We start from the raw sequence: 22,976 nt of genomic DNA on the forward strand, positions 1-22,976 counted from the left end.
TTCTCATTAAAGGCAACTGCCTTAAAGTTCTTTTCAACAGCTTTGATGGCCCTTTCACGATAGGCTCCCTTGGAAAGGATTACGAACCCATCCTCCTTATCAGCCTGAACTGCCAGGAAGTCATTCTGCCGCAAAAAGTCAGTTATCTTTTTGAATGGAAGGGTTTGGTGATGATTGGATTTCGTTGTCCGAAGTAGCGCATCTATAGCGTCGCTCGTTGCTATATCCCGCTCGGTCTCACCAGCACGTTCACCAATTCGCCGTGCCACCGCAACAGAGCGGGACACGGCGACTTCGGGGAGCTGAAGTTCACCTGTGCCACTGGAGTGTGTAGTGATAAGTTTCTAGAATTATTAGAATTTTACCTTCAGTCCACAGTGGTTGATTTCGAAGGTCAGCTTTTTGTACAGCGCAAGGGTGTCTGTATAGGGTCCTCGCTCGCTCCGATTCTGTCTGACCTGTATCTCAGTATCTTTGACAAACGTGTGAACAGCTCTCTTGTCCAGTCTAACCCGGTTACCGTTCTCAGCTATGTGGATGACTACCTCGTCATTGTTAATGAAGTGGCAGGTCCAGTGCTAGAGCGTACAGTAGAAGCAATAGTAAATACCTTCAGAAGCACATCGCAGGCGCTAAAATTCACGTGCGAGCGGCCTAGTGATGATAGCATTCGCTTCCTAGATTTGAAGCTAACTTTGATGAACACGCATGTGTGCTGAGAGTACAGGCCACGAGCGACGAAGCGGCTGATTTCATATGACAGTGCCCATTCTAAGTTAGTGAAGAGGGGTGTCGCAATGACGTGCTAAAAGGAAGCACTAAGTAAGTCATGCGCACACAGAGTAGAATTAAGTTTCCAGAATCAGGTAACCAGGCTGACCCAAGCGGGTTTTCCTTCATTTTTAATTTCCAGCGTTTGCGAGAAGCTTCTTCAAAAGTTCAAAAAGGAAAGGCAGGCAGTTATCACAGAAAAAATAGTAGAAAAAAGAGGGTGCATGTAATTCCATATTGGCATAGGATTTCGCACAATTTGAAGAGTGTTGCGCAAAGGCACAATGTGAATCTTGTTTTCAGTGCCCCATGTAAATTGTCCAAGATTTGTCCAATGATAAACAAAGTGAGACCGGATCCCTGCACTAAGAAACACGCGATACAGTACACCCAATGCAAGAAAGATGTAGTCTATGAAGTGCCGCTGACATGCAACAAAGTATATATATATCAAATGGGACGCTGCTACAATGAGAGGCACGTGAGCACAACTGGACTGTAAATAACAACGCGGTAGGGCATATGTCGGAGCACTGTAAACGCTGCAACTGCCGACCAATTTTGAATCAGACAAAATTCTTAGCACGATCCAGTGATAGATTAGACAGGGAGATCCTCGAGGCGTTTTACATTGCGCGTGCCGGAGACAATTGCATCAGCTGCGCGTCAGTAGCACTCCAAGAAAAAGAGATTACCTTCATGTCGCGATAGAGCCTGAGCATGTGATGATGTGACGTGTGGTTTTTACATGTACAGAAGTTTAAGGAAGAATTTTGATGAAATAAGCATGTTGTTGTCGGAAACTAATTATCCATTTGATATAATTTGCTTTACTGAAACATGGCTCTCATCAGATGATGATTGTATTTTGATTGACGGTTATGAGTGCATTTCTGCATGCCGATTACGAAAGCGTGGTGGTGGTGTTTGTGTGTATGTCCGTACAAATCTCCCATATAGAATTGTTGCTGCGTTTAAAGTCGTAGGTGATAGCTATGAGTGTATAATGTTAGAATGCTCGAATGTGTTATTTTCTGTTATTTATCGCCCTCCTTCTGGTTCAATAGAAAGTTTTTTGAATTTCCTTGAAAAATTACTGGAGAGATCTCTAGATTCTCACTTACAAACTGTCTTAGTAGGTGATTTTAATATCAATATGTCACTAGATAACCCCAGCTACGTACGCCTAAATGAACTAATCGAAGCATATGGTTGTATGAATGTAATTAACACTCCAACAAGAATAACCGCCACGTCGGAAACAACGTTAGACCTATGTATTACAAGTTTCGATACTACTGATGTCAAAGCAGGTGCAATTACTGCCGACATCAGCGACCATTTTCCAACATACTGCTTCCTACCAGGCAATCGTGTAATCAAAAATAAGGATGAAACGCTTTTTAGGAGTTACTCTAGCCGCAACATTAAACTTTTTGAGAACCTTATCTCTAGAATTTACTGGAGCCCGGTAATAGAAGAAACAGATCCTAATAAATCATACAACAGTTTTTTAAAACACTTGACATCTCTATATGACGAGTGCTTCCCTCTTAAGCCATGCAAGAAACACAGAAAATGCAGAAAACCATGGGTGACAGTGGAACTATACAACAGAATTAAAGTCAAAAACAACCTTTTTCAAGTTTTCCTGTCTTCCAGAGATGAAAGCGATTTACGTAATTACAAAAAATTTCCTAATACACTGAACAAAGATTTGAAGATAGCCAAGACTATATTAGTAAATTTACCACTCATTCAGGAGACGCGCGTCTGCTGTGGGACACAATAAATCAGCTGATTAACAAAAAGGAGGTGCCCAGACGAATAAAATTTGAAAAACCGGGAATGAATAAATCAGAAATTGCTGACACTTTTAATAAACACTTTTTAACAGTTGGTGAGTTTACAACAAACCGCACGGAAACGTATTGCGAGAACTATATAGCGTCAAATCACCCGTCTAGTGTATTCCTCTTTCCTACTGATCAACATGAAGTGGTAAAGCTAATCTCGTCAGTAAAGGATAACTGTGCTTGCGGCCCAGATGACATTAAGCCAAAGCCTTTAAAGGCTATAAGTCACTTTATCGCTACACCACTAACGCATATTTATAATTTGATGCTATCTTCAGGTGTTTTTCCCGATCAAATGAAACTTGAGAAAGTAACTGCCATCCATAAAGGTGGGTCATTTGATGAGCTCAACAATTACAGACCTATATCTGTACTCTCTGTGTTCGCGAAAATGGCTGAACGAGTAATATATAAGAGGATTACGGGCTTTCTAAACACAAACAATATAATAGCAAAAGACCAGCATGGATTTTGCAAAAACAAATCTGTTGAGTCTGCTCTACTGAGCATCAAAGAATACATTCTAGACAACACTGAAAACAAAATCTATACACTAGGAATATTTCTGGATTTTAGAAAGGCATTCGACAGCATACAACACGATCTTCTTTTACGAAAACTTCCGTATTACGGCATTCGGGGTACTACAGCTCAACTAATACAAAGTTATCTTTCGTCTAGAAAACAATATGCCGTTGTAAATAATACACACTCTCAAGTTGAACACATTAAGTATGGTGTCCCCCAGGGATCGATTCTTGGACCTGTCCTATTCCTGCTGTTCATTAATGATATCGTAAATATCGAGGGACACAAGAAAATAATATTGTACGCTGATGACACAAATGTATTTTTCGCCGGTTCAAACGTATGTGAGCTATATAAAGAAGCTAACGTTTGGATGGAAAAGCTAAATTTATGGTTAAAAGCAAATAAACTTCAACTGAATATTGCTAAAACAAAGTACATGTTTTTCAAGCCTAAAGGAGTAACTCATATACCATGCACTCCAATTTACTTCCAGAGCACCAAGATTCAGCGCACAAAAACGATAAAATTTCTAGGAGTTCTATTCCAAGAACAACTTTCTTGGTCTCCACATATTGACGCGATAAAAAAAGATCTTTCCAGGAGAATCGGCATTTTAAATAGACTGAGATACTACGTCCCAACAAATGTCAAGCTACAAATTTACTACGCTCTAGTACATTCACGACTAACATACTGCTCCTTGGTGAGGCTCACAACGACCGCCACAAACCTTAATTCTCTGTTGGTATTACAAAAGCGTGCTATACGTGCAATATCTAACACTCCCCTTTGCGAAAGCGCTAGACCATATTGTCACGTGGTCGTGACGTCGACGAAGAAAGCAGTCGGCGTTTGCAGAATGAAACTGTTTATTTGGCCGAACTTGTGGCCGGGAAAATGAGAACTAGAACTACAGCAATACACGCTGTACAATGATAGCGGCGAACAGGGCGTCGTCCGTCGATCAACTGACAAGCGGTGAAGCGCGTCGGCATTTAAACATGTGCCGTCGAATATTCCAGCATTATCGCTGGCAGTCGTGCAAATTCTAGAATAGGCTCGGGTGTGCGCGTCCTGCGCGCAATCTTAACAAAACGATCTACAATGATCGCGAAGCCTCTCGAACAATGAGGCGCGGTTTGCGCTGAGCGTTGCTGACACTCTTTGTGGGCGAGAAACGAATAAACCAAAAGTGATAATAAGAAACGCCCGTGGCAATGCCTCCCTCTGAAAAAGCATCGTCCCGATGCTTAAAACAGAACAGTCCAATGCATGCAACAATAAATAACAAGAATAAAGCAACAAAGTACAATAAACAATAAGCACAAGCAAGAAAGTACAATAATAAAGCAAAATGACAGTCCTCAGATTCGCTAACGCGTGTAATATGGTTTGAGGCGCACGACATGGACGACTTCAGGTCGTGCACGGCGCCGCTGAGAGTTCGTAATGCCGTCAGGGACAACCTCGTAGTCGAGTGCGCCGAGGCGGCGAAGTACCCTGTACGGTCCGAAGTATCGTCGGAGAAGCTTCTCACTAAGTCCCCGTCGGCGTATTGGCGTCCATACCCAGACACGGTCGCCGGGCTGGTACTCCACGAAGCGTCGTCGAAGATTGTAGCGACGACTGTCGGTGCGCTGCTGGGTCTTGATGCGCAGGCGGGCCAGCTGTCGAGCTTCTTCGGCACGTTGTAAGTAAGCGGCGGCGTCGACATTTTCTTCGTCGGTGACGTTGGGTAGCATGGCGTCCAGCGTCGTCGCCGGGCTCCTTCCGTAGACCAACTTGTACGGCGTCATCTGCGTCGTTTCTTGGACGGCCGTGTTGTAAGCGAAGGTCACGTATGGAAGGACGGCGTCCCACGTCTTGTGCTCAACGTCGACGTACATGGCCAGCATGTCGGCGATGGTCTTATTTAGACGTTCGGTGAGGCCATTGGTCTGCGGGTGGTAGGCGGTGGTGCGGCGGTGGCTCGTCTCGCTGTATTTGAAGATCGCCTGAGTTAAGTCCGCAGTAAAGGCGGTACCTCTGTCTGTGATGAGGACCTCTGGGGCGCCATGACGCAAGACGATGTTCTCCACGAAGGACTTGGCTACCTCGGCGGCACTGCCTTTGGGCAAGGCCTTTGTCTCGGCGTAGCGGGTGAGGTAGTCAGTTGCTACGACGATCCACTTGTTGCCGGAAGTCGACGTGGGGAACGGCCCCAGTAGATCCATCCCGATTTGCTGGAACGGCCGGTGAGGTGGTTCGATTGGCTGCAGAAGTCCCGCTGGCCTAGTCGGCGGTGTCTTCCGTCGCTGGCAATCTCGGCAAGTCTTAACGTAGTGGGCTACGTCGGCAGCAAGGCGTGGCCAGTAGTATTTTTCCTGTATTCTGGCGAGCGTGCGGGAAACACCGAGGTGTCCAGCCGTCGGGTCGTCGTGTAGGGCCTGGAAGACTTCTGGTCGCAATGATGAGGGCACGACGAGAAGGTAGTCAGTTCGAAGTGGCGAGAAGTTCTTCTTCAGGAGAACGCCGTTCCGTAAGATAAACGACGGCAGTCCTCGCTTGAATACCTTCGGAACAACGGCGGTCTTGCACTCGAGGTACTCAATAAGGCCCCCCAGTTCCGCGTCGGCCCGTTGCCTTTCGGCGAAGTCGTCGGCACTTATGGTTCCGAGGAAGCAGTCATCGTCGTCGTCTTGCGGCGGTGCGTCGACGGGGGCACGAGACAAGCAGTCGGCGTCAGAGTGTTTTCGTCCGGACTTGTACACGACGGTAATATCGAATTCTTGAAGCCTCAGACTCCATCGTGCGAGACGACCTGAAGGGTCCTTCAAGTTAGCTAGCCAGCATAAGGCGTGATGGTCACTGACAACTTTGAAGGGCCTGCCATAGAGGTAGGGGCGAAACTTTGACGTAGCCCAGAGGATGGCAAGGCATTCCTTTTCTGTTGTGGAATAGTTTGCTTCCGCCTTGGATAGTGACCGGCTAGCATAACTGATAACCCTTTCAAGCCCGTCAGTCTTTTGCACAAGGACGGCACCGAGTCCTACGCTGCTTGCGTCGGTGTGTATTTCCGTATCGGCGCAATCGTCGAAATGCGCGAGTATGGGTGGCGTCTGCAGGCGTCGTTTAAGTTCTTGAAAGGCTTGCACCTGCGCCGTTTCCCACCTGAATTCCACGTTACTCTTCGTGAGAAGCGTCAGTGGTTCGGCGATCCGTGAAAAGTTTTTGACGAAGCGTCTGTAATAGGCGCATAAGCCGAGAAATCGGCGCACGGTCTTCTTGTCAGTGGGTGGCGCGAAGTCGGCGATGGCAGCTGTTTTCCGCGGGTCTGGGCGCACTCCAGACTTGCTGATCACATGACCCAGAAACAAGAGCTCGTCGTACGCAAATCGGCACTTTTCTGGCTTCAGGGTCAGTCCAGAGGCCTTGATTGCTTGAAGTACTGCCTCAAGCCGCCGGAGATGCTCGTCGAAGGTTGAGGAAAACACGACGACGTCGTCCAAATACACAAGGCACGTCTGCCACTTCAATCCGGCCAGTACGGTGTCCATGACACGCTGGAACGTCGCAGGTGCCGAGCAAAGACCGAAGGCATGACCTTGAACTCAAAGAGGCCGTCGGGTGTTATAAAGGCAGTCTTTTCTCGGTCTCTCTCGTCGACTTCGATTTGCCAGTAGCCGGTCTTGAGGTCCATCGACGAAAAGTACGTCGCGTTGTGAAGTCGATCCAGGGTGTCGTCTATTCGTGGGAGGGGGTACACGTCCTTCTTCGTGATTTTGTTCAGGCGCCGATAATCAACGCAGAAACGCAGTGTCCCGTCCTTCTTCTTCACTAACACCACGGGTGACGCCCACGGACTCTTGGACGGCTGGATGATGTTGTCGCGTAGCATTTCGTCGACTTGTTTCTTTATCGCGTCGCGCTCTCGAGTAGAAACTCTGTAGGGGCTCTGACGGAGTGGTCGAGAATGTTCTTCTGTTATAATGCGGTGCTTCGCAAGGGGCGTTTGTCGGACCCGCGATGACGACGAGAAACAGTCCCTGTATTGCAGGAGCAGGGTTTTCAGCTGGTCTTGCTTGGCCTTAGGAAGGCTCGGATTGACGTCAAAATCCGGTTCGGGACCTCTGTTCGTCGAAGCAGGTTCGGCAGCATCGAAGAGGGTGAAAGCAGCGCTGGCGGCTACACATTCGTCGATGTAGGCAACCGTCGTACCCATGTTGAGGTGCCTATATTCGTGGCTGAAGTTTGTCAGCAGTACCTTTGCTTTACCGTCATGCAGCTCGGCGATACCTCTTGCGACGCAAATTTGACGATTCAGGAGTAGGTGCTGATCACCCTCGATGACGCCTTCAAGGTTCGCAGGTTTTTCGGTGCCGACGGAAATAATGACGCTGGAGCGCGGCGGAATGGTCACCTGCTCTTCTATCACATTCAATGCATGGTTGCCTGGCATCGCGTGGGGCGGGAGCGCTTTGTCTGAGGTCAGTGTTATCGACTCAGACCTCAGGTCGATGACGGCGCCGTGGTCACTTAAGAAGTCCATTCCAAGTATCATATCCCTGGAGCAGTTTTGTAGGATTACAAAACTCGCAGGATAAGTCCGGTTATTGATGGTGACTCTCGCCGTGCAGACACCAATCGGTGTTATCAGGTGGCCTCCAGCTGTCCGGATTTCGGGTCCACTCCAAGCGGTCTTTACTTTCTTCAGCTTGGTGGCGAATGGCCCACTGACGACGGAATAGTCGGCTCCGGTGTCGACGAGAGCTGTGATGCTGTGGCCGTCGATAAGGACATCGAGGTCACTAGTTCGTCGTCTTGCGTTGCGGTTAGGTCGTGGCGTCGGATCACGGCTTCGTCGATTTGTCCCGCTGTCTCTACGTTGCGTCGTCAGGTTTTCTTCGGGCCGCGACGTTTCGTCGTGAGGGCTCCGTCCGGTTGGCGTCGTGTTCTGAAGGTCTCGTCGCGTTGTCGTCGTCGGCGGCCGCGGAGGATCTTCGGCATTTCGTCGTACAGCAACCGCACCTCCATCGGTTGCTGCCCTTAGTTTCCCGGATACGGGCTAGGCGACCGGCCCCGGTTCGGGCCAGTGTACTGCCGGCGGTGCGGTGACATGTAGCGGCCGGGCGACGGCGAGCGGGAAGCTCGTCGTTCTTCCCACTGTGTTCCGGTAAGGTAGTCATCGATGTCGCGAGGCCGTTCGCCTGGCTGCGGGCGCGGCGCGTTAACGGCGAATCCGCGTAGCCCCATCTGTCGATACTGGCATCGGCGGTATGTGTGGCCGGCTTCCCCGCAGTGATAGCAGAGCGGCCGGTTGTCAGGGGCACGCCAAACGTCGGTCTTTCGGGGGGCGCAGCGTTGTCCTGTCGGCGGGCGGTATGGCGTCGGTGGTGGTGGCGGCGGTGCCTGGCGGCGGAACTGCTGCGGCGACGCGGCGTCTTGACGTGGGCGAGGGGGTGGGGCGTTGCGTCGGGCTGCAGCAGCATAGCTCATTGCTTCCGGCTGAGCCTGCGGTGCTTCGGGAATTCCAAGCGATTGCCGGACTTCCTCGCGGACAACGTCGGCGATTGAATGCACTTGATGCTGCGGCGAAGGTAACAGTTTGCGCAGCTCTTCCCGCACAATCGCTCTGATGGTGTCACGCAGGTCATCAGACTGCAGCGCCTGAACCTCCCCGTAGGTCGTCGTAGGAATGCGGCGGTTGTACTGCCTAGTGCGGATTTCTAGTGCCTTTTCGATTGTGGTGGCCTCTGAAAGGAATTCCGAGACCGTCTTCGGCGGGTTGCGCACAAGTCCGGCGAAGAGTTCTTCCTTCACTCCCCGCATCAGGAAGCGAACTTTCTTTTCTTCGGACATGGCTGGATCGGCATGGCGGAATAGTCGAGTCATTTCTTCGGTGTACAGTCCGACGTTTTCATTGGGGAGCTGTACACGGGTCTCGAGAAGGGTTTCAGCCCTTTCTTTCCGGATGACGCTTGTGAAGGTGTTGAGAAATCCGGTGCGGAAGAGGTCCCATGATGTTAGCGTGGACTCTCGATTCTCGAACCAGGTCCTTGCGCCATCTTGAAGGGCGAAGTAGACATGGCGTAGCTTCTCGTCGCAGTCCCAGTTGTTGAACGTGGAGACTCGGTCGTATGCCTCCAGCCAGCTTTCTGGATCCTCGCATGGTGATCCGCGGAATGTCGGCGGCTCCCTCGGTTGATGCATGACGACCGTTGTAGGCGCCACAGCGGTTGTCATTGTGGCTGTTGTCTTCTTCGTTGTGATCCTGGTCTTGTCCGGTAGGGGTCCGTATTGTGGGGGTAGTCCTTCCAGTCTGCGGCTGGCTCGACTGCCGCTGATGGTGTCGGTGTCTTCTTCGCGACGTGGGCTGGGTTCAAGGCTTGTCGGGGGCGTCCGGAACATGAACGAGCAGCACCTCCACCAGATGTCACGTGGTCGTGACGTCGACGAAGAAAGCAGTCGGCGTTTGCAGAATGAAACTGTTTATTTGGCCGAACTTGTGGCCGGGAAAATGAGAACTAGAACTACAGCAATACACGCTGTACAATGATAGCGGCGAACAGGGCGTCGTCCGTCGATCAACTGACAAGCGGTGAAGCGCGTCGGCATTTAAACATGTGCCGTCGAATATTCCAGCATTATCGCTGGCAGTCGTGCAAATTCTAGAATAGGCTCGGGTGTGCGCGTCCTGCGCGCAATCTTAACAAAACGATCTACAATGATCGCGAAGCCTCTCGAACAATGAGGCGCGGTTTGCGCTGAGCGTTGCTGACACTCTTTGTGGGCGAGAAACGAATAAACCAAAAGTGATAATAAGAAACGCCCGTGGCAATATTTTAAAATGTACGAAGTATTGCCTATAAAACTGTTATACAGACATAAGCTTTGTCTAGAGATATTACACCAGTACAGACTAAATACATCACTATTCTTGGATACATATTATGTGAAACAAACACCATACGAGCTGAGAAAGAGCTTAATATACAAATATAGATCACGAACGAACTACGGTGACCAACGATTAGCTTTACAAATTCCAGACATATTAAACAAACACCCAACTATACTACATTTACTGGAAGATAGAACTTCAGCTAGAGCATTTAAAAAAATAACAAAAGAGTTTCTAGTTGAACAGAGTGATGCTTTTCTTGATTTTTAAAATTTGTTATTCATTGATGCCTTGTACTCGATACACCTTGTTCATTATTGTCCCTTTGCCTGTTGTTTGTTTGTTATACTCTAATTTGTCTTGTAGAGCAACTCGAAATCCTAGTCAAAAAGTTTCTTGTTAATTTATTTGATAAAAAACATGCATTAGTTTGTATTTGCCACCACTCGAATAAGGACTCTGTTTATATTTCTATGCTTTTAGTCATACTTCTGGTAGTTCTGTTCCACTATGGTACCCGTGTAAGATAACACGTGATGTTGTAATTTTCTGCGTACTGTACATACTGTATGTTTCTGCTTTGCTGCCAGGGTGGCACGACCCAGTCAGGCATTTACTTAGCCTTTAGTCGTGTCCCCCAAGGCAATCTTGTTCAATTTTGCCTTGAATAAAGCAAACCAAACCAAAACCATAAGTATCAGTGTTTCCTGAAATAAACTTCAGTTGATAGTTTGCGCTTGTCTGTTTAAGTGTTCCTTTCTAGTCCTCGTGTGCGTTGCGCAACGTTAAATTTACCAGTATGCTCCACCAACTCGCCCACATCAAGCTCCTTTTGCATACAACACTGCTTATATCACAGTCATCTGTAGATATCTGCTCGGCTGCGCGTGTGGCGTAGGCCGTACACTGCGGATTGACGGCGGTACGAGCGCGCCATGCTGCCGTTCGCAAGTTCGTCGCCGCCGCGTCGTCTTTGTATAAACGAAAGTAGCTCGCTATTGTTGAGCGGCGCGGGCACCGAGAAACGTCGATGCACTGACAGCGAGCGTATACTGCGTGTTTGACTAGGTGACAACTCAAGTGCGCCGCGCATCATCGTGCAGGGCCGCGAGAGCATCGCGGAGACGTCGAGTGCGCGTTGCTTGCAAAATGCTTGTTTTCGCCGCGTTGAACGAAGAGGCTAGTCGCCACACCCGTGCACGGTCCGGAGTGAAGCAAGCACGAAGAACGTACAAACGCGCGCATACGGCATACAGCAAGCGGCCCGGCAGTGACTCCGCGAGCCGAGTAGGCGACGCGCTGCACGCAACTAGCCAGGGATGATCGGCTACACGTCGCGGTACCGCGCTTCAGTGAAATGGTGTTAGCTCATTGCAAAGGCGGTTAATTCACTCGTGAGCACGCAGCGGGCGTCGCTTCACGACGCGACAAGTCTTAGCTTGTCACCGAAGGTGTTGTTAGCACTTCAATAAAAGTGAAAAGAAAAAAAAACCGGCTTGGCCGCTAAGCGCACGTTTTTAAGGGCGAGTCCATATACAACGAACTACTGATATAACGACCACTTTTCGCGACACTTTCGAGTTCGTTATAAACAGGTTCAACTGTATATGCACATGACACCGCGCGAAAGGAAAAAGAAGGGGGCGAGGGGGGCGAAGGAACACACAAGGCAATCAACCAAGCATATCACACAAGGGGCTGACGCGACAGAAATAGCATTTCCTTTTCTGATAGACGGATTGAAGGGCAACTTACCGCGTCTCTATGTTTTATCTCCGCCGCTTCAATAATTTCCCACGTTTGTTGGTCCGAATTTCTAGCTAGTGAATGCGCACGGTTGAATAGTGGCTTGCAACCACAACGCGTAGAATGCGCAGCGAGGTTGCCTGACAAGGCGAGATTTCCCATATTGTACCTGTGTCCCCGCAGACGATCATTCATGCATCTGCCTGTCTGGCCCACATATTTTTTTGCCGCATGTGAGCGGAATACAACATACTACTCCCTCTACACAGGAGACAAACGGTTCGCGGTGCTTCTTGTTGCATCCGCGTGGCTTGCGCGCACCCGTGTTCACTCTAGCTCACAAGCTAGACAGCTTCAAAGGAGCAGATAGCGCAACATCAACACCTACACGCTTTGCAATTTTCATCAGATTGTGACTAATATTGTGAAGGTAGGGCAAGACAACAACCTTCTTTCTTTCATGCATCACATGCTCAACGATATTACAGTCAACCTCCTTGGCTTTTTTCAGCATGCTACCTGCTACAGCAATCAACACATGCAACGGGTAACCCTCGTCTGACAACCGTGTAACTTGGTCACTAAAACTTTTGTGAATGAAGTGCGGGCAAGGCTTCAGAAGGGCATTAGTGAAACACAATTTGATAATACCCCGCTTGATCAGCTTCGAATGAGCAGATGAATATGGAAGGATGGGTTTAGCGTTGTCTTGCTCTGTCGCCGTCTTTTTCGCGCTACTGTTCCGAGTCATGCAATACCAACTAGCCCACCAGTCTGTCCTTTTAAATAAAAGTCGGTACATACTAGCTTTGACATTCGAGCCTTTTTTAAATACAATTTTCCTGGTTTTTACATGCACTATTATACTTCAAGATTGTCCAAAGGCATATGTGGCTAACCAAAAACGCTTAAGTTTGAAAAGAGTTTTCTCATAAAGGCCATTCTAATTTTTTTTTAGATCATTCTTCCGTCCGTCCGTCCGCCCGCCCGCCCGTCCGTACGTCCGTCTGTCTCTGACTGAAGCCAAGCATGTTATCTACCATTACGCGCAAGAAATGTTGCATTATTTGAGTTGCTAACAAGTTATAATCCATCAAGTGTGACCAACGCTCTATTAAGATAAATTGCAAGTTCAGAATTTGCGTAACCAGTGGGAAAAGTTTTTCTTTTTTTCAGTCAATATTTGTACTGTATTCTTTTTTAGGCAAACAATTTTTTTTACGAAACTAACTTCGAAGTCATTGTTCTGGGTCTAAAACGTGCGCCTCGAGTAAACTTCATGGAAACCGGGAATGGACCTTTTTCACGTTGAACGAGCGCCTCTAGCGGCGAGAGGCGAAAGCTCGACTGGTGGCTTAGGGAGCCCATCGGGCAATGGTTCTTTCTCTCGTGATCGGCGCGGCGGCGCCTTGTATCGTCTTCGCTTAGCTCACTGTGTCTCACGCGTCTGCCTTTTGGAATACTTTTGCCACTAAGCGGTAGAGCTTCTTGACTTCCGTAAACATTTCGCGTGCTTCCGCGCATCATTCGGATCATGTTTTCGGCGGAACACATGAAGAAACTTCGCGACTCCGGAGGTCAGTGGATCAGCGATGTGTCGTCCGTGCCGCAGGTGACGAGCGACGTGATAGACAATCATTTCGGCGAGTCGCATCGCCAGCTAATAAAAGGCTGGATGTTTAAAGAGGAACGGTATGTCCGCCGCATCGAGTGTACGACACAGCGCCAACCTACCGGCCTCGACCTCGTCGTGCTCCATGAAAGCGGGGTGCTACAAGCAAGAAACAACGAGTGGCAGAAGGTCGTCTACCTTGAACCCCTTGTCAACCATAATGCCATCTCCAGATTCAAATAAATCTAGCACTGCAGACTGTTGGACAATAGCTCTGTCACTTGTTCCTCCCCCATATAATGGTGACACAAAGCTTACATAACAGTCCGGTGTAGCGCCAACGAGACATTTCATCGTATTTGCAAACTTGTAATGAGAAAAAGTTCTTCTCTGGGCAGTTAAGCTTGATGGCTTTTGTATGCGGATTTCTGCCGTGTCAAGTAATATGCGTGTGTTCGGGTACCGTCTAAAATGAGGTGGCATTTGCTGTTGCACTTCAGCAAGTGTGGCGAAGCTAGTTATTTCAGTCAGCACCTCCTGCAATTTCAGTACCCATTTTGAAAATATACGACTGAATGATGCCATTGATCCAAGGTGATCCGTCGGCGTTGACGCGGTGGATTGCTTGTACCCATTTCTTGCGTCTCGTCACCTGACGCGTCGCGGCAGGAAATCTAAAAAAATCGCACGTTTGCAGGCTTTCCGCTTTTATTGCTGCAGCCTACGGCAGCACATCGCTGCAGCATCGCGAAGAAAATAAAAAACAAATGAGCTACGTACTCTACACGAACGGCAACAGCCAACACGGCCAACGCGGACAGCCGGAGAGCCCGCACGTCCGTTCGCGGTGGCGGATGTCACCAAAAATATTTCGGGCGCTAGCCGCTAGTAGCGCCGTTGTAGCACTTCCGGTGCGCATGCGCAGAAGGCTCCCGTGAAAAAGGCCCATTATGACTAGGACCTTGCGAAGGTTTGTATCTGGACCCACCCAGCTGGACTGGGTACATACCACGCACCAGCGGCCAGCAGTGAAAACATGTTGCTTGGCACTGCGTATTCAGTTTATGCATTTGCAAAATTGAGCTTATCAATGAGTGCTTTGACCCCGGCTCTTTGCAGGATAGTAGCTGCATAGATAGGCCTACATCTGACATCAAACGTGCGGCACACTGCAATGCCTAAGCCAAACAATGAGACTGCTGCTGCTGACATAACGTACGCCATCTCTGCCTGTTTGGCCTCCTGCTCGGAGAGGTCCTCTTCGGCACTGTAGTCGAGGATGGCCTTGACACCAAATGACCGCAGGCGCTGCAGCAGGGGCTGGATGGCCGACGCCGACTCGCCACCCACAAAATGGCCGTAAAAGGTGTTGCGCATCAACGCGCGGAACAGCCGGCGACCTAGCACCCGCTGACCCAGCCGGAGGAGCTGCAAACATGAGAAGCAGCAAGGCTTTCATAGTAGAACACTACATTACTTTAAGTAAGTTACTCACTTCATGGGCAGTACAGCAATGAGAGATCAGCACCAACAGCTGGACATTTAGTGGACAGCAAACATTTAGTGGAAGCAGCATGTACCCGCAGGGGTTGCAGTGCGGACGTAGAGGCAGGGCCAATAATTTGTCCAGCGTGGGATGCAACAACTCAGATGGGCGAGAGAACGAGTAGAGGAGAGACGGAAAGAAAGGAGGAGAGAGAGAAGATAGAAAAATATAAAGAGAGGTAGAAAAGCAGAGATCAAGACAGAAATAAAAAGAGAGAGAAAGGGAAAAAAGAGCAAGACAGAGAGGGAAAGGAAGAAAGAGAACCAAGGGAGACTCCCCTGTTTCCCTTGCACTACTAGTGCCAGCAACTTTTGTGTGGCTCCTGTTCTTTTTCTCTGCAATTATTCCACCAAGTTGATCAGATTTGCTGCATTTTGAACATTCACTTTAGGAAGCTGACCTTCAAATGTATCGTAATGCGACTTTTTAATTAAAAAACTGCATTATTTTTCAAAACAGAACTACAAAAGTTCACAGTTTGTGAAAATTTCCATACAATACATATGCCGAATATTAAAAATCTCATGAGAAGACATAAATAATATTTAAGTGTTCTCATATGAAAATTCCGTATATTTGGATATATGTCATGAGTGTTGCATGAGATGGTTTTACAAGTATGTAACTTAGAATTGAAAACAAGAACCACAATTTTGTAAAATATGTCAAGCATGGACAAAATGAGTGTGTTAAGCACCACTTGGAAAAAGTACTACTAGTATGACTTTTGTCAAACCCTTGTAAACATCCTAACAAATTCACATAAACTTTAAATTCGTGTATCAGGCTTGCCCACTTCGTATACCCTACAAATGCGGTTTACAGAACCGCAATATGTCGCTGTTTTATACAAAGTAACGAATTTCTAAACTTTGTGCTCTTCATCATCAGGAGCAGCAGCAGCTTATCTTATGCTAGAGGGATAGGTGGCATGAGCCGGGCGTGAAAGGTGATCCGCCGTTGCATGACAGAAGCACTGGCACTAGGCTCGCAGTTAGATGCCTGTTCGTCACGACTTCCTGTTTTCTGTGTACACAACACTCATTTCATTATTGGCTGCTCACATTGGAATGAATGGGCCAATACGCCCAAACTTTCCCAATCACGCTGATGCGGTGCAAGCATCCTATTATTGGGCACGAGGCCCACCACTGGAGACGCAGGCGCTGCAATTGCTGTGATGTGCAGGGTTGGATCACGTGACCTCACCTCGCTCTGGCGAAGGGAAGCGGATGGTTGAATGCACTGTTTTTAACCACGATTTCGTGACATTTTCTGTTTTGAACAACACTGTTTTGCTGTCACTTTACGTCTACAAAACCCTTGAGGATACACAATCCGGAAAAGTGCAGTAAAAGTTACCAGCAGCCTCGTACTTTTCTGCTCTGTGCCACAGTGCGCTATACCTACACGAAAGAACCAGGTGTGACCTTTCACTTATACCCTGCTTTGCAAGAGCATGATGCCCCTGTCACTTGTCTTGTTTTATTGTTATTTCTAGTTCACGGGGTTAAAAACTTAAAATGGACACCGATCACGAATGTTCACATAAAAGCAAGACGTTTCTGCTCTAGCACGGGTGCTTTATTCACAACGATAAATGAATGCGCAAACACTCCGGTTATGTATGTTTTTAAATATGACGTAGCAGCATGCGTACACGTGCGGAAAGTTGCCGTCATTACATTTAAGCATGTGCGCCGTTGTCCGGATTGTCAGAGATTCAAGATTAAGCCCAGAAGTCCAGTTATTTTCTCTCTCCGTTATTCTTGCCCTATTGCAGTCTATTTCGTGGCCAGTTGCTTCTGCGTGCTCGGCCATTGCTGTTCAATGAAACCTTCATTCTTACATCAAACGTGTGCTGCTTGAACCTGTCTCGCCAACGAAACTCCCACCCCAGTCTGCATACCCCCCCCCCCCTCGTGTGTCCATTCGAATTGTCCTCGTGTGACACTGATTCACCTTCTAACAGCAGCAGCGAAGTGTCATACTGCTTATCAATGAAGCTGTAAAGGCTGGACGCTGGTATTTTAGCTGGAACATAACACTGCCATTTAGACCACGGTAATCCACCCTTTGCAGCATACTTATTCAAGTGCACGAAGTAATACGGCCGGCAGGCGCACGGTGCATTTTCTATCGCAATCGAGCCCTATCGGGACCGTGTTTTTCGATCGTTATTGACCCCATTGTAAATGCCGAAGAACCAGGGGCGTAGCCAGGGGGGGGGGGGTTGGGGGGGGGTTCAACCCCCCCCCCCCGAAATTTCAGTTTTGCTTGCGTATATATACACGCACACATACAAACGCACGCACGAACGTAAATAAAATATGGTTGAACCCCCCCCCCCCCCCGAAAAAAATTTCTGGCTACGCCCCTGCGAAGAACTGAGTCAACCATCGAAAATTTGCATCCCTATGTGGCTCGATGGCGATCGAAAGAGCACCGTGGGACAACCGTGGAAATTTGCGTGATAAGGAGAACAGGCAAATATTATAATCTTGCCGCAGAGAAACTTGTGCTCATGTGAAATGTGAGCTAGCTACAACTCTGAATGAGGCACGCGCGTGCGTATGGCTCTCTTGCGTTTGCCTCCTTTCATATCAGAAAGGTTGCGGCTGCATGCAGCTCTAAGCATGCTTGGCTGCTTTCCACAAAACGGAGAATCCACTTGCGTCGTGCTTCATAGAGATATGTGTGCTAAACAGTAATGTACATGTGCGCATGCTTGTCGTGTCAGCCGTGGCCCGTTTTATATGCTAACATACAATGAATGAAGTTACATGGTTGCACGCATTTCTTGGAGCAAAAATATGTGTATTAGACGCAAGCGCGCACTAAAGCCCATTTGATGCTTCAGTTCGGCACAAGATGGTTCGTAACCTTCTACAAAAGCAGCGCGCTCGGCCCCCGTGGCTTCCATGTAGGCGGTCATAGCAGACGACGTCGGCAGTCAGGAAGTTGTCTAAGGTATTATGAGGAGCGTAACATTTTTTCAGAGCCCGTATTTAGCACTCCGTATGATCAGTGATGAAGCCGCCGTAGTATTTTACCGATTTCATTGAAGGGAAGTGCAATGAGAATAATAATAAGGGAGACGCGAAAGCAGCTGTGCGGGAGAGGGCTGGTGGAGCAATCCAACTTTGCACGTCATAGGGATGCCTTCGCATGGTGGCGCCACGGTATGTCCTCACGCCCAATATATGACTGGTCCATGTAATGTTATTGTGGTTTGTTTCACCATGCCCGCTTTTGGCAAAGAATGTTAGCTTCTTGGAACCGGCATAACCGGTATAACCTCTCCGACTCAAGTTGCAAGCATCCGCACTCACTGAAGATATAGCTGGGCAAAAGTGTAGGATTATCTGCCTTTGCCGTGGCATAACATTTCACTACAGCTGCTCGTGCCAGCACAACTTGGCTTTTTTTTCTCTTTCTACATGCGGGCGCACCTGAAGGTGAAAATTTATTACCCATTCAGGACTAGTTTAGAATAACAATAATATATTTGCTTCACAGCACACACGCAAATAGCTGTTTGTAGAAGCTAACAGAAACTGAGTGTGCCAAAATTTTATATTGTCTCCAAAACTGAAAGAAACGTGAAAGAAAATTCAGACACATGCAGATTGGCCTCGCAATTCTAAGCCAAACAAAATTTTCAGCAAAGTAAATTCGAACATTTAAGTTTGAGTGCGAATCGAATGGAATATTTTCTGAATATTTCTTAATATTTTTTTAATAACTTGAAGCGAAATTACAGTATAAAAAAACGTTGCAGAGGATCCCTAAGCAAATTCTTATGAGACAGGAACATCAAAGCGTTTCTTTTGGCTAGGCTGATGAAGCGCTGGAGGTATGCTGCTAAGTGGTGTTCCCTAGTTGTTCTATAAGGAATGAGGCAATGCAGAGCCCGAATTGTGTTTTTTGCTTATTCGATTTGGTACAACCAAAGTGCTGTAGAGCACACCTTACACGTCAAAGGAAAAGACGCTATTTCCTCGAACCTCTCCTCCCCCTTCTGTGGTGGTCCAACTGACATGGTTGGAGCCGGCGGCGTCAGTTCCTTCCTGGTGGCAGAGGCCACGCATTTTCTGCACACGGCTTCTGCAGACGCCGGACGAGTGCGCGCTTTCGCAAACTTGGTCAAGTAACACTTTCGCGTTAAAATGAATTGCAAAACATGGCCAAAAACAAAACAATTCCTTTTGCACGGTAACCCGTAGACCTGCGGCAGCGCACTGTCCATTGCGGGAAAACGAAACTGTGCTGCTAGCCGTCGCTTAGTGATACGAGTGACGCAACGTGCAGTATTGCCACGATAACTTGATGTTGCGCCATTTTTAGGGTGATGCTAAGGAATTTTATATCGCAGGCTGATTATTTCGCAGTGCCAAGACATTCGGAAAGCACATTTCGCAAAACGATCGAGAATGAAACCGCGCCGGCTCATTTCTTGCTCGACTACAGTCCACCTGCATCACATTTGTTCCCAGCAAAGTTGAAATGCTGACGCGCATTATGAAAGCTGCTATCAAAGGAAAGTTATTTTGCACGCTGAGGACAGCGTGTCTATTCTGCGTGCCCAAAACCTGTGTCCGTGAGTGGTGCCTGTGAACGAATGAAATCTACATCTGCTTATGGACCAGGAAAAGTTCCTACGGGCCGAAAATGAGAAAGCATCCTGATCTCGATGACAAGCTTGCAAGCGTGCTCAAGCAGCTCCGTGTAGACTGAGCTTGTCAAAGGTAACGGCCTTTGAAAGGGCACACGATCGAGGCGTATCCAGAAGTGTAGAATAACAGAGAGCTGAGCTAGTTGGTACGTATTCATTCTAAAAAGAGACAGGGCGTGCAAACACGGACACAAGAAAGAGATCAGGACACCACAAACGCCGACTAACAACTGAAGAGACGCACAACGGCTGAAAAGAAAGAAGGCACGAAAACTTATCTGCGCATGCCCATGCAACCGGCGAACCTATCAATCCGGCACGCGTGGCGGTCTACGTGGAAGATAACTGTTAAGGCATTTGATTTCATCTTTATGCAAGCTAATCGACGGTTGGCTCACGCATGCGCTACCACTATTCTCGATATGCCATGCTTCAATCATCAGACGCGTTTCTTCATTTCTATGCCGGTACAACACTGCGCATTCATCGAATTTTGGCGTGCACTTACAATCTCGACAATGTAAAGCTAGATTAGATGGTGAGCCTCCTGTTAGCGATCTCTTATGTTCCAACAATCTCTGGTTAATGCATCAGCCCGTCTGTCCTAGAAGTGATCCAGAAGTGACCTTATAAACAACAGAATAAATTTCACCTTCTGTGAGGGTGCGTTGGGCTTGCCCAACGCACCCTCCGCTGGGTTTGTCACACGATTCAGCGGATTCAGCCACCCGGCCAAAGTTTAAGCACTAGCTGAACACCCAGCCATCTTGAACTGGTAGCTGCGTTCGTACTTGTGAACACTGTTGATCAAAAAGCAAATATTACGCATATCTGAGGCGCAACACCAATACGTAAGTATTCGATGGTGTGTTCCTTTACTAGAAAATACACACATACGTAATTCTAAAGAACCTAATATTTCCCAGGCTGCGCTGAAAATGCGACGCTAAGCACGAAAAAGCCCTCTGCCCACGATATGGTGCTGCCACCTGGCAGTGGCCCTGGGAACAGCATCACGGGCGGCCACGGATGTCTAAGTCGGCCCCCATTCGCGATCCCGCAGCGGTGGCGCTGTAGTCGGGGGCGCTGCCAGCTTGCGCTGTGGTAATGCACTCGCGCATGGGCGTCGGCAGGATTTTGTCTTCGGGGGTGCAAACCCGTGCTGCATCGCGTATGGTGGAGTGGGGGAACGCTGCTGTGGCTCCAGGGAGGCGGGGGAAATGCCCCCTGCCAACGACCATGCACTCGCGTCGGTACTAGATTTTCGCCAGTGAAAGAGCTTTATCAACATAAACATTTTTACTCACTCAAAGATCACGGCATTAGTGCGAAGCCTTCGGCCGCCAACAACCAGGCATAATTCGGGCCTCCATAATCAAACCATTCTTCGATGAAGTGTTATTTCGAATGAACCAATGTTTACATGTTTGATCAAGGCAAAATTATCTTCATCTTCATAAGATTTATCTAGATATTTACGGAGTAAAAGAGAAAGCTTCTTCCTGCAGGAGCGTTATATATAACCAGGACTCATGTAGTACGGCCAGCAGAAGGCTATCGTCTTTCGACAACATTTGCAGCGAAGCACGCAGCAAATGTTTTAGATGCGAAGCAGCTTTTGCGCTGGGCTTTGTCAATCAGGGCTGCGATGCGCGCGCCCAGTATCGCGTAGTGCCGCAAGATGGCGACACATCCACCGTCCATTGGTGAACTGCTCCGCCCGCGCGGAGGAGCGTGCAGAAGGCAACGCGGTCGGTCTGAACAGCCGCGCGCCCTCGCTGCCTCTCCGCTTTGAAAATCCGCTTGACCGCTTGCCTGTGCCGCGATCGGTGTTAGAACGTGCGACATATTCCTGTAACTTCGCTCGTACTTGGCGGATTGTAAAAAAATTTGCGGCCGTCGATTCGTGCAGCAATAAACTCCGATAGTGAGATCATTTGACGATTACTTGAAATAAGTGTTGCAGGGCCCCTTTAAAAGAAGGAGCGCGCGCGCGCCTCCAGACCAGCCGTGATTAGGGAGCCTTCATGTGTGCGCGCCCCCTCCGTTTTTTAAAAAAAACAGCATATCCACGGAGTGAATGATGATGAGTGGGCGAAGCTGCGGAGGTTCATCGGTAAACCGTGAATCTTCCGTGAATTCTGCCCAGTACATCATCAGCGACGTCAGATCGGGCGCGTTTATACTAAAGGTTCGATGAGTTATGACGACTTGCAGCTCACTTTAATTTGGCATGTACGCTGTGAATTTTCATTGTTTAGAAAACCATTGCTTTAGGAAACATCTGGCGTCTTTCGTTAAGCAGCTGGCGTCTTTTCATTTTGCTTTAGAAACATCTGGCGTTCTTCCGTTTTGCTTTTACAAAACATCTGGCGTCTTTCGCTGGTTTATTTCATCAATCAACGGCGTTTTGAACAAAATTTTTATTGTTTAATCACGCACAGGAGAAATCTCACCAGGCACTACCTTGGAGGTAAAGAATGGCTGCTAATGGGTATTGAGAGACAGAAGAAGTCGGCTTTTAGCTACCGCTGCGAATTTTTTATTGTTCAACAACGCACAGGAAAAATCTCCCACCGGCACCACCTTGGAGGTCAAAGCGTAAGACTGGTTACTCACTACGATTACGACTACGAGGGACGAACGGGTGCCGCCTTAAGGAGCTTCGCCCCTAAAACGGAGGGTGCGCGCACACATGAAGTCTCCCTAGCCGTGATAACCCAGGCATACGACGCTCGCTGTCCACCGAACGTTTAGTGACGTAGGCTGGACATATCCAATCAGATCGGTCGCCGGTGCTACGTAACAAAGAATAATGCTACGTAGAAATGACGCGGGATGTTGAAAACTCGTCCGGCTGAGCCGCTGCGATGTGTAACGATTCGCATGTTGAAAGCCTTGTAATAAAGTACACAGTTGATGCAGAGAGCGTAAATCGGTCTGCAAATAATTCTTAGGGCTTCCTTTACCGGCTCAATGCGTTTAGACAAAATCGTCAAAACCCTTTAACCAGCACGTACGTCACATAGAAAAATGCTCTTTTCACTGTAATTTTTATTTAACTTTAATTTGGTGGACTCCTTTGCTGTCATAAGGTGACTTTCACGTCGGAGTGTAATAAGGAATATGAAATTTCTACCGCGTCACCTGTGCACCTCTTCGTTAGCACCGTTATCGGGCGAGGCCAGGCTCGCTGTAAATAGAAATCTTGCCGCTATTGTCTCCAATACAGCTGTATTGGCCGCGAGATCGAGCGGAGTCGCCGCCTGGCGGCTACTGGCTGAAGCGCGCCTAGTGTGGACTGCTCCCTGTGTCGTCTGCTAGCCAGATCGTGTTTGCATGTGCGCGTACGTCCTGCA

General features: G+C 48.3%; 1 protein-coding gene across 1 annotated transcript in view; it reads right to left on the minus strand.

The window, feature by feature from the left end:
- LOC119390992 (proline dehydrogenase 1, mitochondrial) overlaps positions 1–22,976 on the minus strand; it is a 424,578-nt gene that overhangs the window by 228,564 nt on the left and 173,038 nt on the right. Inside the window, exon 2 of the mRNA XM_037658697.2 lies at positions 14,616–14,824. Within this exon, the coding sequence (XP_037514625.1) occupies positions 14,616–14,824 (209 nt within the window). The remainder of the gene's footprint in view (positions 1–14,615; positions 14,825–22,976) is intronic.

Source organism: Rhipicephalus sanguineus, chromosome 4 (genome assembly GCF_013339695.2).
Source record: "Rhipicephalus sanguineus isolate Rsan-2018 chromosome 4, BIME_Rsan_1.4, whole genome shotgun sequence".
Classification (NCBI taxonomy): Eukaryota; Metazoa; Arthropoda; class Arachnida; order Ixodida; family Ixodidae; genus Rhipicephalus; species Rhipicephalus sanguineus.